General features: G+C 39.6%; 2 protein-coding genes across 10 annotated transcripts in view; one reads left to right on the plus strand and one right to left on the minus strand.

The window, feature by feature from the left end:
* Positions 1 to 20,683, plus strand: part of LOC102998585 (phosphatidylinositol 3,4,5-trisphosphate 3-phosphatase TPTE2) — a 96,865-nt gene extending 76,182 nt beyond the window's left edge. For all 5 annotated transcript variants that reach the window (XM_057533136.1, XM_007193681.2, XM_028161724.2 and 2 more), the window contains 4 exons: positions 2,211 to 2,302; positions 15,286 to 15,381; positions 16,683 to 16,753; positions 20,474 to 20,683. In XM_057533136.1, the coding sequence (XP_057389119.1) occupies positions 2,211 to 2,302; positions 15,286 to 15,381; positions 16,683 to 16,753; positions 20,474 to 20,582 (368 nt within the window). In that variant the 3' untranslated portion in view covers positions 20,583 to 20,683. The remainder of the gene's footprint in view (positions 1 to 2,210; positions 2,303 to 15,285; positions 15,382 to 16,682; positions 16,754 to 20,473) is intronic.
* SLC25A15 (solute carrier family 25 member 15) overlaps positions 17,049 to 25,202 on the minus strand; it is a 36,499-nt gene continuing 28,345 nt past the window's right edge. The window contains exons 7-9 of one of the 5 annotated variants that reach the window (XR_009005947.1): positions 21,855 to 21,926; positions 19,204 to 19,331; positions 17,049 to 19,117 (exon numbers count right to left, since the gene is read on the minus strand). Coding sequence is in view for 3 of the 5 variants with exons in the window: in XM_057533139.1 (XP_057389122.1) it covers positions 24,725 to 24,849 (125 nt within the window). In the remaining 2 variants the exon portion in view is untranslated. Of the gene's footprint in view, positions 19,332 to 21,747; positions 21,927 to 22,284; positions 24,850 to 25,202 lie in introns of those variants that run through there. The other 4 variants (XR_009005948.1, XM_057533140.1, XM_057533141.1 and 1 more) reach the window with 4 other exon arrangements.

The following is a 25,202-nucleotide window of genomic DNA, read 5'->3' on the forward strand; positions in this document are numbered from 1 at the left end:
AGCCCCTGCTGCATCCCAAACCCAGGTGGAGACTGCCGTCTCTCTCACACACAGGGTCGCACCTGGCTCCAGCTCTAGCCCCTCCATCTCCAGCCCCGCTTCCCACCAGGGTGGCGGCTGCCACCGCACCCCAGGGGCAGATGGGACCTGTGTTCACTTCTCCCACCAAAGCCGCTGAGCATATGCGGAGCGCATAGTCCTGCACAAGGGCACGCCTTCACGACTGGGATGGGTGACTGATCCACTTAACTTCATAGAGACAGAGAAAGGTCAACAGAATGAGAAGACAAAGGAGTATGTTTCAAATGAAAGAACAGCAAAGAAAAAAAAAAAAAACCCCTAAAGAACAATCTTCCTTTGAGATTATGATCACAACAGACTGTCAGGAAAAAGTGTGATAGATTCTGAAATGGGCAGTATCTTCTCTAGGCCCACCTCCAGGGTTACCTTCACCTCTCATGGTCTTTAAGCTATTTTACAACTCTAAGTTGTAGAAAACTGATAATAATGCAAATAACTTTTGTACATAAAAATGCAAATTATCTGTGTCTAGCAGAATGCAACTGATTATTGACCTGTTTTGTATTTATTTGTAAATTCATTTCATCATTCCTTATCTGCCCAAAAATGTGCAGTACTTTGAAACAGCTGTAGCATTTTACTGGTTCCTTAGTAATACGTTAAAATTTTTGACGTGTTAAAAAATGCATGTACAGGACAGTGCTATGGCATGCAACAATTTCTGTAAAATGGAAGGAGAATATATTTGTTCATGTGTATTTACATATATAAAACCTCTGGGAGAATATATATTCATATTTGACTATACATGCATAAAGAACTAGAAACTAGTAATAGGGGTTATCTGTTTGGGGCTGGAGAACTAAACAGGTGGGAGATAAGGAAAATGGAGACTTTTCACTTCATGCCTTTTATACCTTTTATTTATTTTTTTAAAAGATTTTTTATTTTATTTATTTATTTATTTATTTATTTATTTTACGGCTGTGTTGGGTCTTCATTTCTGTGCGAGGGCTCTCTCTAGTTGCGGCGAGCGGGGGCCACTCCTCATCGCGGTGCGCGGGCCTCTCACTATCGCGGCCTCTCTTGTTGCGGAGCACAGGCTCCAGACGCACAGGCTCAGTAGTTGTGGCTCACGGGCCTAGTTGCTCCGCGGCATGTGGGATCTTCCCAGACCAGGGCTCGAACCCGTGTTCCCTGCATTGGCAGGCAGACTCTCAACCACTGCGCCACCAGGGAAGCCCCCTTTTATTTTTAAATCATGCAAATATACTTAAATTATTTTTAAAAATTTTAAATTGTGTGGAAATTAATTTAAGCTCATAAAGCAATGCCCTTTTCCTGTCATGTGGTAAGTGTTTGACTTCGTTTAGCTCTGCATTTCACTGACTTCTGGTTGACATCAGTAGAAGGAAGTTCTGCAGGTAGATGGGACAGAGGGAACTGAGGCAAAGAAACCATGATTCCTCATGACAAATTAATTGTGTTAGTGAGAACAAAATTAAATGAACACAAAACAAACTTTAATATAACAATTAAGAATGATGGATATATGACTTTATTAGAGTATTTGTTTTAGTTCTGTACCTTTAGTTCTGTGCATATTTAAGTGAAATATAAAGGAAAGCCGGAAAAATTAATTGGAGGCTTGAGAAACCAGCCCTTTGATGAAATGCTGAAGTGGGTCAATTAAATTGAAAAAAAAAAAAAAGGGGGAAGAAACCATTTGTCTGTAAATATATGCTGAACATAGCAGGAATGTTTGGATACAGCTCTCCTGTATTTTCCATAAACTGGATTTAAACTAGGGCAAGAGGAATTTAGACTATTTATTATTAAGAAACATCACAATTAGAAGGCCGAAGAAAGCAACACATCAACAAGAAAGGTTGCACGTCCCCTTCCCTAATTTTTTTTTTTTTCTATGAAGGTAAAGTGATGAGATTCTAAATCTTAGATGAACAATGTCTGTTTTTTTTTTTTTCCTCCAGCCTTATAAATTCTGCTTTAGGGGACAGAACTGAACTTGAAGCCTTGTCTCTCAAAGACAAAATCCATGCAAGAGCCAAATGATTCAATATTGACACATTGTTAGCTGGGATAATTTTTTCTCTTTTTAATCTGTATTGTTAATTGGTGAGACATTTTGATCTTTGCTCTAACCAGCCTAACTTTTTAATTTCATTCAGGTGTTGGAAAAGGCAATGGAAATGATCTAAAAGTACAAATAATAATGCAACGAAAGCCTGTCTTTTTCTGTTCTGCTTCCAAAAACTGTGGGGTAAGAGAAAGCATGGAAACTGAAAATTCTAGTGTTTGTTTTAAATCTCAGTGTCAAATCAGCATGTTGCCCTCCCCACACCATCACTCACCACAGGGAGAGGCTGTGTTGCTTTCTGCTTGCCATCCAACTTGGTGTCCCTGGGTTTGGATTTGAGTCAAGAGTTAAATTTATTTGTTCAAAATAGTTTTCAGGGGAAATAGTTTTCCAGAATATATTTTCAGTTCAGAGTGGTGCTTTGCCTTTCACTTTTCCACAGATGCCAAGCATGTTCCCAGGAATCTATCAGAGTTTTAAATTCATGTATCTGGTCACTTTTAGCCATATTCTCTTCTTCTTGGTCATTTTTGTTATATGGCACTGATTCTGAAATTTTAATGTGCATGAAAATCACCTAGAGACTGCTAAAGATGCAGATTCCTAAGTTATACCCCCAAAGTGTGATTCAGGAAATCTGGAAAGGGGCCCAGGAATCTCTAGACTTCGCAATGTCTCAGGTGATTCTAACTCAGATATCCTGTGGGACTGCACTGTGAGAGACAATGCAGGGGTGTATGGATTGGGGAGGAATCTCTTTGGGACCAAATAGTCAGTTTTCTTTTTTTTTTTTTTTTTTTTTTTTTTAAATTTTATTTATTTATTTATTTATGGCTGTGTTGGGTCTTCGTTTCTGTGCGAGGGCTTTCTCCAGTTGTGGCAAGCGGGGGCCACTCTTCATCGCGGTGCGCGGGCCTCTCACTATTGCGGCCTCTCTTGTTGCGGAGCACAGGCTCCAGACGCGCAGGCTCAGTAATTGTGGCTCACGGGCCTAGTTGCTCTGCGGCATGTGGGATCTTCCCAGGCCAGGGCTCGAACCCGTGTCCCCTGCACTGGCAGGCAGACTCTCAACCACTGCACCACCAGGGAAGCCCCGTCAGTTTTCTTAAATGCTGAAGAAATGGTTAACACTACAAACCTTTCCTGGAGCAACAGGAAAGCTTCCTTCATGGGTGTAAGAAATATAAACTTTTAAGATTCTTTCTCAGGCTTTGGTCTCTAGTTCTCCTATTACCTCTCCTCTTCCTTCTTTTTACTCCCCTGACCCCCTGGGAGGGGGGGCACTCCCCCCAGGCCTCATCCCTGGCTTTCTGTTCTTATCTCCACACATACTCTAATCTTGGGTCTGCACATCCATTCCCCTACTTTAAACTATAATATCTTCTTTCATTCACTTGACACATATTTATGAGCCCCATACACGTGGTAGACGCAGGAGCTGCAATGTGGGCATTCCTTTTACCCCAGCAATTCAAACACAGTTGTCAATCCAGTTTTATCCAATGAACTTTTCCATCTGCTTCTGCAAATGGCATCAGCATTCTCTTACTCAGGCTTTCAAATTTGGTAGCATCTTTGATTCTCTCTTTGCCCGTGGCCCCCTAAATCCAGTTAGTCACCAATTCCTGCTGATGATAGCACTGGAATCTCTCTTCACTCGCTCCCTTCCTGTCTGTTCCCATTGCCACTACCTGGTCCAGGACCTCATCTGCTCATGCCTAGACTTCTACAATGGTCTCCTTACCGTTTCTGTCTCCTTATACAGGGCAGTATATAGGGTCCTGCAATATGCATCCTGAAATACTGCTCTCATTGTAAAAAGCTGTAGCTAGACCAGAAGACACACTGTGTACCCACAGTCAAAGCTAGTTAATATCTTTGGCTCAATATTCTTTTTTTTTCTGGCTGTGAGGCATGCGAGATCTTAGTTTCCCAACCAGGGATTGAACCCATGCCCCCTGCAGTGGAAGCGTGGAGTCTTAACCACTGGACTGCCAGGGAAGTCCTTTTGGCTCAATATTCTTATCTGTAAAATAAAGGTTACATCTCAAGTGTTGTGAGGATTGAATTAGATAATATATGTGAAGTTGCTTTGTGAGTTATACATCACTAAATAAATATTAGATGTGATAATTACCAGGCCAACTTTATCACCTAGGAAATGCTCCACTATAATCTTCAACAACTTCCTTCTTATTTTCCTGGGTCTTGAATTCTCAAGGTATAGCCCTATCATACCTGAGCTTATTCGCATTAGTAACACGGCCTGCTGTCTCCATGCCAGGTAGACTGGGTCCCCTGTGGCCCTTGGAACACAGCACTCTGATTTCTGCTTCCTGTTTTTGCTGGTCCTTCCCCTCCTCCAGCCCTGCCCTGTCAGTCCCCTGTCTGAACTGGATTCTCTTTAGAGAGCTCCTCTTTTTAAAAAATTGAAGTATAATTGACATACAATATTATATTAGTTTCAGGTGTACAACATAGTGATTTGACATTTATATACACTGTGAGATGATCACCGTAAGTTTAGTTACCATTTGTCACCATTTAAAGTTATTACAACGTTATTGACTATATTCCCTATTCTGTATATTACATCCCCATGACTTATTTATTTTATAACTGGAAGTTTGTGCCTCTTAATCCCCTTCACCTATTTCACCCATCCTCCTATCCCCTGCCAACCACCAGTTTGTTCTTTGTATCTATGAGTCTGCTTCTGTTTTGTTATGTTCATTTGTTTTTTAGATTCCACATGTAAGTGAAATCATGCAGTATTTGTCTTTCTTTGACTTAATTCACTTAGCATAATACCTTCTAAGTCCATCCATGTTGTCACAAATGAAAGATTTCATTCTTGTTATGGATAATATTCATATATACATACATGTGCATATATATATATATACCTCACACTTTCTTTATTGATGGATACTTAGGTTGCTTCCATATCTTGGCTATTGTAAATAATGCTACAGTGAACATAGGGGTGCATATATCTTTTCGAATTAGTGTTGTTGTTGATTTTTTTTTTTTTTTGGATAAATACCCAGAAGTGGAATTGTTCAATCATGTGGTAGTTCTATTTTTAATTTTTTGAGGAACCTCCATATTGTTTTCCATAGTGGCTGCACCAATTTACATTCCCACCAACAGTGAAAGAGGGTTTCTTTTTTTCCACACCTTCACCAACGTTATTTTTTGTCCTTTTGATAATAGTCATTCTGACCGGTATGAGGTGATGTTCTGGTTTTGAATTGCATTTCCCTGATGATTAGTAATGTTGAGCATTTTTTCATGTGCCTGTTGGCCGTCCGTATGTCTTCTTTAGAAAAATGTCTGTTCTAGGTCCTCTGCCCATTTTTCAATTGGATTCTTTTTTTGATGTTTCTTTTTTAAGTTGTATGAGTTATTTTTATATTCTGGATATTAACCTCTATTGGATACATAATTTACAAGTATCTTCTCCCATTCAATAGATTATCTTTCCATTTTATTGCAGGATTCCTTCACTGTGCAAAAGCATTTTAGTTTGATGTAGTCCCACTTGTTTATTTTTGCTTTTGTTGTCCTTGCCTGAGGAGACGGATCCATAAAGGTATCGTTAAGATCAAAGTCAAAGAGCTGACCGCCTATGCTTTCTTCTAGAAGTTTTATGGTTTCAGATCTTACATTCCAATTTTTAATCCATTTTAACTTTATTGTCATATATGGTATAAGGTAGTGGTCCAGATTCATTCTTTTGCATGTAACTGTCCAGTTTTTCCAAAATTGCTTATTGAAGAGACTGTCTTTTCCACTTTGTATATTCTTGTTTTCTCTGTTGTAGATTAATTGACCATAAGTGTGTGGATTTATTTCTGGCCTCTCTATTCTGTTCCATTGATCTATGTATCTGTTTTTGTTCCAGTAACATACTGTTTTGAATACTATAACTCTGTGATATAGTTTGAAGTCAGAAAAAACTGATACCTCCAGTTTTGTTCTTTTAAAGATTACTTTGGCTATTTGGGGTCTTTTGTGGTTCCACACAAATTTTAGGATACTAGTTCTGTGAAAAATGCTATTGGTATTTTGATAGGGATTACATTGAATTTGTATATTGCTTTGGGTAGTAGCATGGACATTTTAACAATATGAATTCTTCCAATCCATGAGCACAGTATACCTTTCCATTTAATTGTGTCACATTTACCTCTTTCATCAATGTCTTATAGTTTTCAGAGTGCAGGTCTTTCACTTTCTTGGTTAAACTTATTCCTAAGTATTTTATTCTTTTTGATGCAATTTTAAATGGGAGTTTCTTAATTTATCTTTCTGATAGTTCATTATTAGTGTATTGAAATGCAACAGATTTCTATACATTAATTTTGTATCCTGCAACTTCACTGAATTCATTTATTTGAATAGTTTTTTGGTGGAGTCTTTAGCATCTCCTATATATAGTACCATGTCATCAGCAAATAGTGACAGTTTTACTTCTTCCTTTCCAATTTAGATGTGTTTTATTTCTTTTTACTGTCTAATTGCTGGGGCTAGGACTTCTAATACTTGGTTGAATAAAAGCAGCAAGAGTAGGCATCCTTGTCTTGTTCCTGATCTTAAGGAAAAGCTTTCAACTTTTCAACACTGAGTATGATTTTAGCTGTGGGTTTATTACATATGGTCTTTTTATCTTGTTGAGGTACGTTCCCTCTATACCCACTTTGCTGGGAGGTTTTTTTTTTTTTTTTATAAATGGGTGTTAAATTTTGTCAAATGCCTTTTCTGCATCTATGGAGATGATCATGATTTTTATCCTTTGTTAACATGGTGTATCACATTAATTTCATTTGCAGATGTTGAACCATCTTTGCATCCCCCAAATAAATCCCATTTGGTCTGGTGTGTGATATTTTTAATGTATTGTTGAATTTGGTTTGTTAATGTTTCACTGAAGATTTTTGTATCTATGTTCATCCAGGATATTGGCCTGTAATTTTCTTTTTTTGCAGTGTCTTTGTCTGGTTTTGGTATCAAGGTAATGCTGGCCTCATGGAATGAGTTTGGAATATTTTGATGAAGGATAGGTATTTACTTTTCTTTAAATGTTTGGTAGAATTCACCTGTGAACCTGTCTGGTCCTGGACTTTTGTTTATTGGGAGTTTTTTGATTACTGATTCAATATCATTATTAGAAATCTACCTATTTGGATTTTCTATTTCTTCCTGATTGTTTTGGAAGATTGTGTGTTTCTAGGAGTTTATCTATTTCCCCTAGGTTTTCCAATCTGTTGCTGTAGTTTCATATGATCCTTTGCATTTCTATGGTATCAGTTGTAATTTCTCTTTCATTTCTGATTTTATTTATTTAGGCCCTCTCCCTTTTTTTTCTTGATGAATCTGGATACAGGTTTGTCAGTTTTGTTTATCTTTTCAAAGAACCAGTTCTTAGTTTAACTGATCTTTTCTATTTTTAAAAAATCTCTATTTCTGTTCTGATCTTCACGATTTTTTCCATTCTACTAACTTTGGACTTTGTTCTTTTTCTACTTCCTTTAGTGCTAAGGTTAGATTGAGATTTTACTTGTTTCTTGAGTTTGGTCTGTATTGCTATGAACTTGCTTTTTAGAACTCCTTTTGCTGTGTCCCAGAGATTTTGGAATTTTGTGTTTCCACTTTTATTTGTCTTAAGGTATTTTAAAAATTTTCTCTTTGATTTCTTCAGTGACCCATTGGATTGTTTAGTAGCATGTTGTTTAGTCTCCACTTGTTTGTTTTTTTTTTCTAGTTTTCTTCTTATAGTCAATTTCAAGTTTGGTACTGTTGTGGTCAGAAAAGATGCTTGGTATGATTTTAATCTTAACTTTATTTAGACTTGTTTTGTGGCCTAACATGTGATCTATCCTGAAGAGTGTTCCATGTACACTTAAAAAGAATGTATAGTCTGCTGTTTGGGGGTAGAATGTTTCTTATATATCTATTAAGTTCATTTGGCCTAACGTGTCATTTAAAGCCAGTTTCCGTATTGATTTTCTGCCTGGATGATCTGTTCATTGCTGTAAGTGGGGTGTTAAAGTCCATACTATTATTGTATTACTGTCAATTTCTCTTTTATGTCTGTTAATATTAGCTTTACCTACTTAGGTATGCCTATGTTGAGTGCATAAATATCTACAAGTGTTATATACTCTTGTTGGATTGAACCCTTTATCATTATGTAATGCTTTTTTTTTTTTTTTGGTCTCTCGTTACAGCATTTGTTTTTTTTTGTTTTTTATACATTTATTTATTTATTTATTTATGGCTGCATTGGGTCTTCGTTACTGTGCATGGGCTTTTCTCTAGTTGCAGCGAGCAGGGGCTACTCTTCGTTGCAGTATGTGTGGGCTTCTCATTGTGGTGGCTTCTCTTGGTGCGGAGCACAGGCTCTAGGCATGTGGGCTTCAGTAGTTGTGGCACGTGGGATCAGTAGTTGTGGCTTGTGGGCTCTAGAGCGCAGGCTCAGTAGTTGTGGCGCATGGGCTTAGCTGCTCCACGGCATGTGGGATCTTCCCAGACCAGGGCTCGAACCCGTGTCCCCTGCATTGGCAGGCAGATTCTTAACCACTGTGCCACCAGGGAACTCCCACAGCCTTTGTTTTTAAAAATTGGTTTTATTTTGGGGGATTTTTAAAATTGAATTATAGTTGATGGACAATATTATATAAGTTACAGATGTACAACATAGTGATTCACAATTTTTAAAGGTTATACTGCATTCACAGTTATTATAAAATATTGGCTATATTCCCCGTGTTATACAATATATCCTTGTAGCTTATTTATTTTATACATAATTTGTACCTCTTAGTCCCCTACCGCTATCTTGCCCCTCCCCGCTTCCATCTCCCCACTGGGAACCACTAGTTTGTTTTATATCTGTCAGTCTCTTTCTTTTGTTATATTCCCTAGTTTGTTTTATTTTTTATATTCCACATATAAAGGATACCATACAGTATTTGTCTTACTCTGACTTATTTCACTTAGCATAATACCCTCAAAGTCCATCCATGTTGTTGCAAATAGCAAATTGTTCTTTTTTATGGCTGAGTAGTATTCCACTGTGTGATATATAAACATATATATATATATATAAAAAAAATGTATGTTTATATATCACACAGTGGAATACTACTCATATGCCACATCTTCTTTATCCATTCATCTGTTGATGGACACTTAGGTTGCTTCCATATCTTGGCAATTGTAAATAATGCTGCTATAAACATGTATCTTTTTGAATTAGTAGGGGTTTTTTCTGTATACATACCCAGGAGTGGATTGCTTGATCACATGATAGTTCTCTATTTCTTGGTTTTTTGAGAAGCCTCCATACTGTTTGCCACAGTCGCTACACCAATTTACTTTCCCACCAACAGTGTATGAAGGGTCCCTTTTCTCCACATCCTTGCCAACATTGGTTGTCTTTTTTTTTTTTTAATCTTTATTGGAGTATTATTGCTTCACAATACTGTGTTAGTTTCTGTTGCACAACAAAGCAAATCAGCCATATGCATACACGTCCCCATATCCCCTCCCTCTTGAGCCTCCCTCCCATCCTCCCTATCCCACCCCTCTAGGTCATCGCAAAGTACCGAGCCGATCTCCCTGTGCTATGCTGCTCCTTCCCACCAGCCAACTATTTTACATTCAGTAGTGTATATATGTCGATGCTACTCTCACTTCGCCCCAGCTTTGCCCTCCCACCCCATGTTCTCAAGTCCATTTTCTATGTCTACTTCTTTATTCCTGCCCTGCAACTAGGTTCATCAGTACCATATATATATATATTTTTTAGATTCCATGTATATGTGTTAGCATATGGTATTTTTCTCTTTCTGACTTACTTCACTCTGTATGACAGACTCTGGGTCCATCCACCTCACTACAAATAACTCAATTTCATTTCTTTTTATGGCTGAGTAATATTCCATTGTATATATGTGCCACATCTTCTTTACCCATTCATCTGTCGATGGACACTTAGGTTGCTTCCATGTCCTGGCTCTTGTAAATAGAGCTGCAGTGAACACTGTGGTACATGTCTTTTTTTTTTTTTTTGGCTGTGTTGGGTCTTTGTTGCTGTGCATGGGCTTTCTCTAGTTGCGGTGAGCAGGGGCTACTCTTTGTTGCGGTGCATGGGCTCTCTTTGCAGTGGCTTCTCTTGTTGCAGAGCATGGGCTCTAGGCGCCTGGGCTTCAGGAGTTGTGGCTCATGGGCTCTGGAGCGCAGGCTCAGTAGTTGTGGCGCACGAACTTAGTTGCTCCGCAGCATGTGGGATCTTCCTGGACCAGGGCTCGAACCCGTGTCCCCTCCATTGGCAGGCGGATTCTTAACCACTGTGCCACCAGGGAAAAGCCCCATGTCTCTTTTTGAATTATGGTTTTCTCAGGGTATATGCCCAGTAGTGGGATTGCTGGGTCATATGGTAGTTCTATTTTTAGTTTTTTAAGGAACCTCCATACTGTTTTCCATAGTGGCTGTATCAATTTACATTCCCACCAACAGTGCAGGAGGGTTCCCTTTTCACCACACCCTTTCCAGCATTTATTGTTTCTAGATTTTTTGATAATGGCCATTCTGACTGGTGTGAGGTGGTACCTCATTGTAGTTTTGATTTGCATTTCTCTAATGATTAGTTATGTGGAGCACCTTTTCACATGCCTCTTGGCCATCTGTATGTCTTTCTTGTGAAATGTCTATTTAGGTCATCCGCCCATTTTTTAACTGGATTGTTTGTTTTTTTGATATTGAGCTCCTTGAGCTGTTTGTATATTTTGGAGATTAATCCTTTGTCCATTGTTCCATTTGCAAATATTTTCTCCCATTCTGAGGGTTGTCTTTTCATCTTGTTTATGGTTTCCTTTGCTGTGCAAAAGCTTTTAAGTTTAAGTCCCATTTGTTTATTTTTGTTTTTATTTCCATTACTCTAAGAGGTGGGTCAAAAAAGATCTTACTGTGGTTTATGTCAAAGAGTGTTTTTCCTATGTTTTCCTCTAAGAGTTTATAGTGTCTGGTCTTACATTTAAGTCTTTAATCCATTTGGAGTTTATTTTTGTGTATGGTGTTAGGTAGTGTTCTAATTTCATTCTTTTATATGTAGCTGTCCAGTTTTCCCAGCACCACTTATTGAAGAGGCTTGTCTTCTTTTTGATGATAGCCATTCTGACAGGTTTGAGGTGATATCTCATTGTGGTTTTAATTTGCATTTATCTGATGATTAACAATGTTGAGCATCTTTTCACGTGCCTGTTGGCCATCTGCACGTCCTCTCTGGAAAACTCTCTATTCAGGTCTTCTGCCCATTTTTTAATTGCCTTTTAAAAAAAATGTTGAGTTGTAGGAGCTGCTTATATATTTTGGATATTAACCCCTTATCAGTCATGTCATTTACAAATATTTTTCCCCATTCAGTAGGTTGTCTCTTCATTTTGTCAATGGTTTCCATTGCTATGCAAAAGCTTATATGCTTAATTAGGTCCCATTTATATATTTTTGCTTTTGTTTCCTTTGATTTAGGAGACAGAGCCAAAGAATTATTGCTATAATTTACATCAAGGAGTGTTCTGCCTATGTTTTCCTCTAGGAGTTTTATAGTATCCAGTCTTACATTTAGGTCTTTAATCCATTTTGAGTTTTTGTACATGGTGTTAGAGAATGTTCTTTTACATGTAGCTGTCCTACAGCCTTTGTTTTAAAGTCTATTTTGCATAATGTAAGTTTTGCTACCCCAAATTTTTGTTTCTATTTGCATGGAATATTTTTTTGTATCCCTTCACTTTCAGTCTGTGTGTGTCTTTAGATCTGAAGTGAATCTCTTGTAGGCAGCATATAGATGGGTCTTGTTTTTTTTTTTAATCCATCAGTCACCCTGTGTCTTTTGATTGAAGAATTTACATTTAAAGTGATAATTGATAGGTTGTACTAAATACCATTTTGTTAATTATTTTCTGGTTGTTTTTGCAGTTCTTCTATGTTCCTTCTCTTGCTCTCTTCTTTTGGAATTTGATGACTTTCTTTTAGCATTATGTTTGAATTCCTTTTCCTAATTTTTCTCAGTATTAGGTTTTTGGTTTTTGGTTAATTTGAGGTTCGTGTATAGCAGCCTATGTGTATAGCAGTCTATTTTAAGTTGATTACTTAAGTTCAAATCATTCTAAAAACACTACATTTTTACTCCCCCCACTCCATGTTTTTGATACATTTTACATCTTTTGATTTTGTATACCTACTAATTATTGTAGTTATAGTTGATTTTACAACTTTTGTCTTTAAACCTTATAACCTTTGTAAGTGGTTGATCCACTGCCTTTACTATACGTTTGCTTTTACCAGGGAGATTTTTCCTTTTACATATTTTCTGATTTTTAGTAATGGCCTTTTCTTTTTTGCTTTAAGAAGTCCTTTTAACATTTCTTGTACGACTGGTTCAGTGGTGAACTCCTGTAGATTCTGCTTGTCAGGGAAACTTTATTGCTCCTTCAGTTCTGAACAATAACCTTGCCAGATAGAGTATTCTTGTGGTTATAAGTTTTTCCCTCTCAGTACTTTGAATACATTGTGCCACTCACTTATGGCCTGTAAAGTTTCTGCTGAAAAATCAGCTGACAGTCTTATGGGGATTCCCTTGTACATAACTAGTTGTTTTTCCATTCTTTTGCACCTAATATGCTCTTGATTCCATCTACTGTATTGTTCCTTTCAGTTATTGTATTCTTCAGCTCTGATTGGTTCTTTTTTATATCTCTTTGTTGAAGTTCTCACTGTGTTCATTCTTCTTCCAAGTCTGGTGAGTATCTTTATGGGTATTACTTTGAACACTTTACCAGGTTGATTACTTATGTCCATTTCGTTGGTCCTTTTCCTGAAGTTTTGTCTTGTTCTTTCATTTGGAGCATATTCCTGTCTCCTCATTTGTTTCTGTGTATTAGGTAGATTAGCTACATCTTCTGGTTTGGAAGAAGTGGCCTTATGTAGAAGGTTTCCTGTAGGGCCCAGGAGAGCAATCCCTGCTAGTCACCAGAGCCAGGGATGTTTTCTACGTGGGCTGCACATGCCCCTCCTGTTGTACGGGTGCCACAGTTGCTGCAGTCACGCCAGTGGAAGGGGCCAAGCCAGCTGCCTGTGTGGCCTGGCCACAGCTGCTGCGCATTCACTGGTGGGCAAGGCTGGCCCCAGTGTGGCTGGCTGTGGGGCCCAACCACAACAGTTGCAGGTACAATTGTGAGTGGGGTTGGCCGCCAGGGTGGGAGCTTCTTTGGGCTCCCACCCTGGGAGGAGGGAGACTATAACCAGCCAAGGACCCCCACTGGATATGGCAGGGTGGCTGCCAGCTGGGAGGAGCTGCTTTGGGCAGGGCAGGTCTGCAGGGGAATGCTGGGGTCAGGGTGAGTGGTGTTAGCAAGGTAGATGGCAACTGTTTTGAAATGGTACCTGCCAGCACTGGGCCAGCCTAGGTAGAGGGAGAATTTTTTTAAATGATGCCCGCCAGCACTTTGTTCCCCAGAGGCAGCTTCTTCCCCCCTTTGGCACTCACCCTGAAGTTAGTTAATGAATGTCCTTCACATATGGCCTGGGCACTTTGCAAAGTGCTGCCTCTGTCCTGGGACTCAAAGTGAGTGAATTTGTGCGTGTGCCCTTTAAGAGCAGAGTCCGGGTTTCCTACAGCTCTCCTGCTCTCCTGGATACAAGCCCCGCTGGTTTTCAAACCCAGATGTTGTTATGGGGGCTTATCTTCCTGGTGCAGGTCCCCAGGGCTGGGGTGCCTGATGTGGGGCTCGAACCCCTCTCTCCTTAGGGAGAACCTCTGTGTTTGTGAGGTCCCCTCCCACTTGTGGGTAGCCGTGTTGGGGGTATGGGTCCTGATGAGACCACATCTCTGCCCTCCTACCTGCCTCAATGTGTTTTTTTCTTTATATCCTTAGTTGTAGGAGAGCTGTTCTGCTAGTCTTCAGGTCATTCTCAGAGAGAGTTGTTGCACATGTAGTTGTAGTTGTGGAGTGTCCATGGGAGCATCTTCCTACTTCACCATCTTGATCCCGCCTCAGTGCTCCTCTTCATTTATACAAATCCTTCCATGCCCATCTCAGTTTCTACCTCCTCGGTGACACTTCCTCATTCTACATCTCCTGTTAGCCTCCCTGAAGCACACAACGGCACCCTTAGTCTTCATCATACAGCTTAACACGTAGTTCTATGCTATTCTGCTATTGTTCCTGATGTGTTTCACTCCCTGAAGCATCAACGGAGTCTTCACTTTCTTTTGTACTTTTCACAGGGCCTAGCATAGACCTTTCTCACTGTGGGTGTCATTATCATACAAGGGTGTATCAGTAACAAATAATCAGTATAGCTTCAAAGTCGTTCATTGCAGAAACTTGGCCTACCTTTGGTCACTCCATCCAGCAGTCTGCTACAGACAAGGCCTATGATCCCATCAGCAAACACATTTTTGATAAAATGTGAGCAACTAGGCATTGCTTTTTCTTTTTTTTTTTTAAATTTATTTTTATTTATTTTTGGCTGTGTTGGGTCTTCGTTTCTGTGGGAGGGCTTTCTCTAGTTGCGGCAAGTGGGGGCCACTCTTCACCACAGTGTGCGGGCCTCTCACTATCACGGCCTCTCTTGTTGCGGAGCACAAGCTCCAGACGCGCAGGCTCAGTAGTTGTGGCTCACGGGCCTAGCTGCTCTGCGGCATGTGGGATCTTCCCAGACCAGGGCTTGAACCCGTGTCCCCTGCATTTGCAGGCAGATTCTCAACCACTGCGCCACCAGGGAAGCCCTTAGGCATTGCTTTTTAAACATGCATACTAGCTTTAAAATTGAGCTTATGTATTCCCAACATATGAAAATTAGGTGACACGCATTCAACACTAATGTTTACTTGGTTAAAGTCTACTAGAAAATTGAATACTTTGCTTTTCAAGTGTTCCACCATAACCCTCAACCACGATGGCCTGTTAAAAATGTTAACAACAGTATTGCAACTTTATAGAAATAAATATTAACATTTATACATGTAGTCATTGGGCTATGAGACCAAGAGTACTTGATTAAATATAAGAAGCCTCAATAAGTGAACACGAACTTCACTGTTGCCTCATTATCAGTTAGGTTTATAATTCTGAATTCCATGTGTTCATCCACAGATAGTTCATGATGCTGAAACAGACAGAGTAATAATTAATCTATCCAACTGTCCACCTCTGTATGATGAGGTGAAAGTGAAATTTCTCTCTTCTTCGGTGAGTAATCAAGAAACAATCTATGCTGCTAATCTTGTCTAGTCTTCTGAATGATTCTGGTTTGGGATTTCCTTTGCTACAATTCCCTACAAGGGAGATGATAGGAGATGTCAACCCCTAGTCAGGGATGGGGAGACAAAACAAGTCAGATTTCTATATCAAATTTTTTTTAAAGAAAGAAAATATGTAATTAAATATATTTTTGCTCATTTGTTTTCTAAATTGTATACAATTTGCATGTATTAGTTTTCAAATAAGAAAAAAAATACAAAAACCCAGATGTTAAAAAAAAAAACAAAAACCCAAGGTATAAACTACATAGCAGTGATCATATTTTTGGTTTGTATCTTTAAAACACATTGCTCCCCATAACTTATATGTTAAAGTGAGGGAGATTTTGCTTTCCTCTCAATTGATGTATAATTCATTTAAAATAGTATATTTAATCCAATATTTATGAAAAATATCTGCCATTGTCACTGCAGTATAATTTATGCTGACCAGTTATCAAATGTATGTCTGATTATTCTGTATATAGCAAATTTCTAAGCCCCAATAGTTTCAATTCACTTTCCTATTAAATCATCAACCAGAACTGCCAACACGTAACTGTGTTTGCTCAATTTAGATCTTATTTCCTGTGCCCGCCTGCATCCCCTGCTTGCTCCCTGTTGGCGGAGAATTTACTAAGTTTGAAATGGTACATGTGTCGAAGCAAGTGGCCGGGATAGCTCCCCATGAATAACGGAGCCAGTCTGAATTCTCTTAATCAGTGGTCTCTAAGCAGAAGCACTGGGGTAGGGACACTAGCCACGGGCATGTTGGTGATATCTGGCCTGTGTGATTGTCAAGGGTCATGAGATGAAAGCACTTTCAGAAATCTTAGATATTTCTATCATCATCAATCGTGGTTAATTATCCAATGTAGCTGCTCCTTGTAGGAACGGATGATATATTGGGGCAGAAATAGACATAGGTCCTTAGTAGATTCTGTTTAGCACTATCCAAACCAGATTAAAAGACCAGTGTCTAAATTTATAAATATCTATCATAGAGAAAATACATATCCTTGAAAATTTTGTTAGAAATGGCGAGAGAAAGGAACAGCAATCTCTCAAAGTCTCTGTCTTGGTGTCTTGAGTATAATGTTGACGGTAAGTGCTGCATATTCAATAGCTACAGTTATTTGATGAACGTACAGATGAATAAAGGAAGGAATTTTAATCCCTTTGGAAAGATTATTTTTCACAGTAAAATGGATACTAAGAACTAATTGTTTGTTTTTAACCATGTCTTTTTAGGATCTTCCTAAATACTATGATGACTGTCCATTTTTCTTTTGGTTCCATACATCTTTTATACAAAATAACAGGTATGGCTATGGTATAATCCAGTAGAAACAGCTTAGTCTCGAATGTCTATGTAAGAGGTAATGACAAGTCTTTTGCTAATTGCCATAAGCCCAATTTATAAAAACCAAAAAATCCTTGAGTCACCGTTCTTCATTGCCTTCCTTATTGTGATCTGGCTATTTAAAAAATATGGCTCTTTTTTCTTTAACATTTTTATTGGAGTATAATAGTTTTACAATGTTGTGTTAGTTTCTGTTGTACAACAAAGTGAGTCAGCCATATACATACATATGTCCCCATATTCCCTCCCTCTTGAGCCTCCCTCCCATGCTCCCTATCCCACCCCTCTAGGTGGTCACAAAGCACCGAGCTGATCTCCCTGGGCTATGCGGCTGCTTCCCACTAGCTATCTGTTTTACATTTGGTAGTATATACAAGTCCATGCCACTCTCTCACTTCTTCCCAGCTTACCCTTCCCCCTCCCCATGTCCCCCTCCCCATGTCCTCAAGTCCATTTTCTATGTCTGTGTCTTTATTCCTGCCCTGTCCCTAGGTTCTTCATGACCTTTTTTTTTTCTTCTTAGATTCCAAATCTATGTGTTAGCATACAGTATTTGTTTTTCTCTTTCTGACTTACTTCACTCTGTATGACAGACTCTAGGTCCATCCACCTCACTACAAATAACTCAATTTCGTTTCTTTTTATGGCTGAGTAATATTCCATTGTATATATGTGCCACATCTTCTTTATCCATTCATCTGTCGATGGACACTTAGGTTGCTTCCATGACCTGGCTATTGTAAATAGTGCTGCAATGAACATTGGGGTACATGTCTCTTTTTTAATTATGGTTTTCTCAGGGTATATGCCCAGTAGTGGGATTGCTGGGCCATATAGTAGTTCTATTTTTAGTTTTTTAAGGAACCTCCATACTGTTCTCCATAGTGGCTGTATCAATTTACATTCCCACCAACAGTGCAAGAGGGTTCCCTTTTCACCACACCCTCTCCAGCATTTATTGTTTGTAGATTTTTTGATGATGGCCATTCTGACTGGTGTGAGGTGATACCTCATTGTACTTTTGATTTGCATTTCTCTAATGATTAGTGATGCTAAGCATTCTTTCATGTGTTTGTTGGCAATCTGTATATCTTCTTTGGAGAAATCTCTTTTTAGGTCTTCTGCCCATTTTTGGATTGGGTTGTTTTTTTGATATTGAGCTTGTATATTTTGGAGATTAATCGTTTGTCAGCTGCTTTGTTTGCAAGTATTTTCTCCCATTCTGAGGGTTGTCTTTTCATCTTGTTTATGGTTTCCTTTGCTGTGCAAAAGCTTTAAAGTTTCATTAGGTTCCATTTGTTTATTTTTGTTTTTATTTCCCTTACTCTAGGAGGTGGGTCAGAAAGGATCTTGCTGTGATGTATGTGTTTTCCTCTAAGAGCTTTACAGTGTCTGGCCTTATATTTAGGTCTTTAATCAATTTTGAGTTTATTTTTGTTTATGGTGTTAGGAAGTGTTCTAACTGCATTCTTTTACATGTAGCTGTCCAGTTTTCCCACTACCACTTATTGAAGAGGCTGTCTTTTCTCCATTGTATATTCTTGTCTCCTTTATCAAAGGTAAGGTGACCATATGTGCGTGGGTTTATCTCTGAGCTTTCTATCCTGTTCCATTGATCTATATTTCTGTTTTTGTGCCAGTACCATACTGTATTGATTACTGTAGCTTTGTAGTATAGTCTGAAGTCAGGGAGCCTGATTCCTCCAGCTTTAGCGTTTTTATTTCTCAAGATTGCTTTGGCTATTCGGGGTCTTTTGTGTTTCCATACAAATTGTGAAATTTTTTGTTCTAGTTTTGTGAAAAATGCCATTGGTAGTTTGATAATTGCATTGAGTCTGTAGATTGCTTTGGGTAGTATACTCATTTTCACAATGTTGATTCTTCCATTCCAAAAACATGGTATATATCTCTCCATCTATTTGTATCCTCTTTAATTTCTTTCATCAGTGTCTTATATTTTTCTGCATACAGGTCTTTTGTCTCCTTAGGTAGGTTTATCCCTAGGTATTTTATTCTTTTTGTTGCAGTGGTGAATGGGAGTGTTTCCTTAATTTCTCTTTCAGATTTTTCATCATTAGTGTATAGGAATCAAGACATTGCTGTGCATTAATTTTGTATCCTGCTACTTTACCGAATTCATTGATTAGCTCTAGTAGTTTTCTGGTAGCATCTTTAGGATTTTCAGTGTATAGTATCATGTCATCTGCAAATAGTGACAGTTTTACTTCTTTTCCAATTTGGATTCCTTTTCTTCTCTGATTGTAAAAATATGGCTATTCTTGAGACCCACTGTTGCATTATCCTCAAGGTCCATGCCATAGGACTGCGTTATAAAACATACTATAAGCAGATCTTGAGTGTGGCAACAGATCCCTCCCATGAAAAGTTTAATATCAGTTTGTTCAGTACCTTGAATATGGCAGGTCCTCAGTATGTGCTGATCTACTGATGACTGACCAACACCAAATTCTATGCCACAGGAAGGTGTCATCCAGGGAGGCTCCAGCTAGTTTAAAAGCTAGTTGACACACTTACATCTAGGGCAGAAGTTACAAGACACAGTAAGTATCAGTGAACACAGCTTTTAAAAAATCATTAATAGTCTCCCATTTAAAACTGGTTTTCTTATAACTAAATTGGATAATCTATTTTTAAAAAGTAATTGATTTGAAGAGTATTCCAAAGAACCTCTATCATATCTGAAACTCATTCCTAAATCTAGAAGTTCTCCACGTCTTCTATCCTGTGGTGCTGAAAATTTGAGATTGCTATCACCATACCATTCAATACAAAAGGAAAGATAATATTCAAAAAATCATACGGAAGAGTTTTGAAGAAGTGGTTATGATTGTATGTGGCATGAACTGACAGTTCCCATGACATACAATCCTAGCCTTTTCTTCAAATGTAGACTGCATCTAATCCCACCTCAAGTCCACTAAGGTGATAGTAAATAAAAACCTGGCCTAAACACCTACAATGCACACACATTTAGTGGATATTGATAGAGTGAACTTTGGATTTGATGGAACATTTTTACCAATTTTTTTCCCCTGGATGTATACAGACAGAAAACTTTGACTTATAACATGAGCAAAGTCCCTCAAATAGACATCTAGGTGGAACTTCATTTGGTACTACTTCTCAAAAGTGGTTCTTGCTAAAGGGCACAGTTTTTTCCTTTAAAACACCATATTCATATTAGAGAAGCAACAAGCTAGATCACTTTTCTCCTCACTTTTATAGTTTCTGAAGATTTAACGTGTGAATTTCCATACTCCTTGGTAAAGCTGTTTTTACTATGAGACTTAATTTACCCAAAATGCCAACTTCATCATTTAAAAGACACTTGTTATTACTGGGTTTTAATACACATCTAGTCTGATTTATCACATATAGAAATTTATTTTATTAAATGCAGATGTTAATTCCATAAAAGGCAATATTAAAAGGATCAGTGACACGTTGTTACTGAAGGTCATGATATTTTTGTGTCTTAAGAGAGAAAGTGGGAGAGCTGGTCTTTGAAAGCTAATTAGATGCAGAGGAGGGGTCGAGATTGATGGTGGCCAGCAAGGCTTTTTTTTTTTTTTAAAGCTCTAACAAGGGTATCCTACAGCATGGCTTTTCTGTTAGCCCTACAATAAAATGTAATCTTTTCTTTTTTTTTCTATTCTAGGCTTTATCTTTCAAGAAGTGAATTGGATAATCCCCACAAACCAAAAGCATGGAAAATTTACCGTCCAGAGTTTGCAGTCGAGGTATATTTTGATGACGTTAAGTTGTAGCTGGTATCTGATTAAGTGTAGCTCCCCTTCTAGGCTAGAATCATGTTCTTCCCAATCCTTGCTACCTATTTATATCTTTTTAACCTATTTCCTTGCTGATATATTTACATATATATATCATATGTTCTTGAGAACTGTATTAAATATATACAAAGGAGAATGCCAATGGCAATAGTTTTTTTTTCTTTGAAAGAATATATGTCACAGTTTTCATTTGTATTGAGATCAATTTGAAACAGTACACGGGAACATTAGTTATCACTTAAGAACTCAGAAATAAAACTTTCCTATCAAAATAACATATTTAAAAATTGTGATTGTCCCCAACACTGTGGGTTTATTTTATTTACTTATGTATTTTTGGACAAGTATTCATTCCCTGCTTTGTTTTACATTTGTAATTTCAGATTTGTTAGAAAAGTAATTTCTAATTCCTTCTTTTACTTGATTTACAAACTATTAACAAGCATCAGAATGGCAGCAAAGATCGTTTTAAAACCCATCACCCCTGCTCACAACCAGCTTCACCTAAGCTTGGGGAACTCTGAAGTAAGGTCAAGTTTTCATTATAGACACTGGTTAGTCCTGTGTCCACAGGGAATCATTTTCTCTTTGGTACCAGGTGCTACTTTATTCTAAGTACTTTCACTGCCACTATCTTAAGGCCATAACTGTCTTTGAAAACAGTTCTATGTTGGCTTTACTATTTGAATGATTTTCCTTTTATTGGCAAGGCTCTCAACAATCTAGCCCAAGCTGAATTGATCAGGAAATGAAAAGTAGCAAATGATGAGAACCAGCGCCTCTGCTAAAACACAGACTACTTGTTCCTGAAAAACCTTGCACTTTGCAAAAAGCACACGATAAAAAAATAGGGTTTGGGGGGTTGGGACAGACCATTCCAACTAAGCAGTGTTGTAACAGTGCACTAACCACTGGCCACTTGGGTTGGCAGCCCCAGGAGGTCTGGAGGTTGCCACAGTCAGTACTTTTTAAGGGAAACTAGAGCAACAGTTTATAGAGAAGGGTTGGTGGGTGCCGGCCTAGCAGGGACGGGAAGAGAGCCCCGAGCCGCCAGCGTGGTGGTGTGGAAGGCCACGCAGATGCTTCTCGCCCCCTCAAAATAGCCCCCCAAAAGCGCAGCTGCAAAGGTTATTCTACTCGCCTTAATCTGACTCCCCTTAGAGGAAGAGCTCTTGGAGACACAGCCTTTCAAACTCCTTCCATGTTATGACTACGTTATTCCCTGTAATTTGGGTTACAGAAACGTACTGTGGCAGCCCAGGTTATTTCCTTTAAAATTCCTGCAGCTATAATCCGTGGAGGGCAGATCAGCGGGCAGGCCTAGGTGAATGGGAAAAAAAAAGTAAGGAGTAAGAAAGATCTACTTTTAACACTGGCAAAAGTTGGGAAACCCCAGTTTTTCAAAATCTTGCTTTTTGAAATAAAGGAAATTACAGTTGGGGGTTTCTCTTCCCTAGCCCTCCAAAATGGATGAAAATTTCTGGCAATTATGAGCTGTCACACTATTCTGCTTTTGCTCATAAAGAGAACTTGTTCAGGGCCTCCAGCAGGGCTGCTTTCCTAGAACCCAGTGCAAATAATTTGTTAAACAACTTGAGAAACTTAGATCATAATATATCAGAACGATATTGGTTTTCTTGAATAGAATTTACTGACCTGGAACAGAACTATCCAAAACTTGATAGCAAGAAGTTTATTTTAAAAAATAGAATGGCATCCTGCCAAATCAGTCACATCACATACACAGCCTGGTGGAGGGAGAGAAATTCTAGTGGGCCACATTTCATAACTGCAGTGTATATAGAATATGTATTTATATCAGTAGTTGTTATTTTACATCAGGAATCTTGCTGACAAAAAAAACAATGCTTGTTGCAATAAAACCATCACCTTGAAATATCACCATACATAACTCAAACATTCCTGACAGTTGGTTCTTAGCACATAAAGTACTTAAATCATATAGTCAACTATTAGGCAAATAATTTAATGAGAGAACACGAGAATTTCTTTAAACACAGTATTTCAAGTTACTCTATTTTTGTCTGGAGTACAGATCTGAAATGGTACAAATTGTACCCACATACTGAACCATGAATTAAGCAAATAGAATGAAATGTAAAAAAACCCAACTCTGTCTTAAGTTTCCATTCATTACTCCCACTCACTCTTAACTTGCCTCAGACAGTTTCTGTTGAAGATAGTCAGTTAAATCTTTACAGGACAACACGTGAGAAGACTTACTGCCAACAGGGCTTAGACAACAGGGGCCTGGTGGGCTCTGGAGCAGGTCACTTCCTGGGGGAAGCCAGTCCCATTTGCTATTTTTGCTTCAATCCAGGCCTGTTCAGAAGCAGCACCACTCAGTAGCTACTGACCATTTAAGTACGGACAAAAGTAAGGGAGAAAAATTGCTTTTCAAGAAAAGGCAAACGGAAGAGCAGGCATAGCTCTGGAGCCCATCGGGCACAACACCGCATCCCCCCTCCGCTAAACTTCTGCCAGCAGCTGGCATTCCCGACCCTCTCTGGCTTCTGGCTGGAGTCACCACCGAGGCTGCAGGGAGAACAAAAACTTGTGGAAACTGGAGGTCTCACACAATGCTTCCGTCCTGCTGACAGGGGCGGACATACCAATGTGGATCATTATTAACACATCAGCCGCAGGGGCGGATTAACAACTCTTTATTAGAGGCCTGGGTGGTCTCGGAGCAGCACAGGATGAGGAGGCTTACTTCACTGGTGACGACAAGGGCTCCCGTAAACCAGACGGCCAGAGAACAGCTGCCCACCCCAAGTCTATGGGAATCAGATGAACTGGGGTTTGTTATTAGTGCATACATACGACATAGTTTAATAAAATTACCTTTGCTTCACTGATTTATTAAGTCTCACCCCAGAGACCACATCACTGAAATTCACGACAGCCAGTACCCCATATTAAAGGCTCCAGCATGGCAAGGAGGGAGGGATCCCGAGACAAACTTCAGCCTGGGTCAGCCCTGACACCACTCACGGGGCACGCAAGCACGACACTCTGGTTCCCTCTGAAAGGAGACCGCTTTGCCCACAAGCACCACCACTCTGGCCCCAGACGCGGAGCCAGGGCCGCTCTTGGCTTTGGCACCCTGCCAATCGGAAGCCCTTCCAGGGAGTAGAGGCAAGGAGGGCGTGGTCCAAAGTGGATCAGCAGCCCATAGATGGTCCGACAGACTTCTCTGGAATCCTGCCCAGGCCAGGACACAGAGGCAGAGGCTCAGGGCAGCTGTCAGCCAGTCTTCACAAAGCACCCCAGGCCCCTCCCCTCAGCCCCTTCCTTGAGCTCAAGCCCAGCGGAGAGGAGGAGGGGCTGGTACAGGCGAGGGCCGCGCTGCTTCCCAAAGGCTCCAGGCCACACCCAGCAATGTGTCCGAGCGTGGAATGTGATCCCGCCTGGAAGAAGATGGATGGCACTGTTTCCACAGAGGAGCATCCTGGGAAAATCCAGGATGCTTACCCTGACACTTAAATCAAGAACACGGAAGCCACACCAGTATGCAGGTATTTTCTCCTCTTTAGAATCGAGATGGACGCCTTAGTTTTCAAGCACCACAGGAAAACTTTTTAAAAACTTTAACCACTTATTATAGGGTACGTGCTAAGCAGATTTTAAAAGAGACCCACATTTAAAATGGATTAAGCATTTATGACCATCCTCATGAAACATGGTTACTTCTGGTTTTTTCTAGTGAGATCTGAGATGAAACATGGAACTAAACTGTGCTTCACTCACGACACAGAACCATCTAAACTGCATGTACACATACAGGTTTATGCAAAAGCCCTTGATATAGCTCTACTTAGCCTTTCAGATTAGGTACCTAGGGCCAGCAGCCCACCCTGTATGTCCCACCAAGGACAAGAGCAGCAACTTTTCCATTTCAATACAATTATGGGCAGAAATTATATAGTATAAAAGAGAAGCTCTTCTATAAAGTTTAAGGTATAAGGTAGCAAAATGGAAGACCAAAAAAAATTCCCACAAAATCAAACAATTCCACATTGGTCTTGTAGTCTTTGAAACCCTGAGAACCGCAGTCCTCAAACACCTTCGCTCGGGTCAAGGCTCGCCAGAGCGCTTCAGTGCGCTTCCAACTGGCTCATCATCGACCTCCGGCTGTACTCATAGGCCAGAAAGAGTGCCCCATTGGCGGGGAACGCGCGAATCATGGTAGGTTTCAGTCCAGAATATAAGGCCGTTATTCCTAGAAAACAAAAGGGTGACCAAAGACTGAGCTCCCCCTCCTTGGAAATATCCCATGAACCCACACAGCACAGATATTTTTACAGTTACAAATCCAGACAATAGCGCTAAAAGCCAGCAGTGATGGGACAGGTTTCCCTGGGCTACTGGAACTAGACAGACTAGTAGAAACAAGGGCAAGGGTGGGTCTCCCGGCAAAGCTGGCGAGGCTCAGGGAACAGTCACCAATCCCGTGCCTGTTAACTCCTGGTAAATGGATCAGGCAGAGCAGGGGGCCTCACATGGGCAGACAGAAGGCAACCACAGGGCCACAGACAGCAGCAACGTTGCAGCTTCACCTGGCGGGTGAGGACC

The sequence above is a fragment of the Balaenoptera acutorostrata genome, chromosome 18, assembly GCF_949987535.1.
Source record: "Balaenoptera acutorostrata chromosome 18, mBalAcu1.1, whole genome shotgun sequence".
Classification (NCBI taxonomy): Eukaryota; Metazoa; Chordata; class Mammalia; order Artiodactyla; family Balaenopteridae; genus Balaenoptera; species Balaenoptera acutorostrata.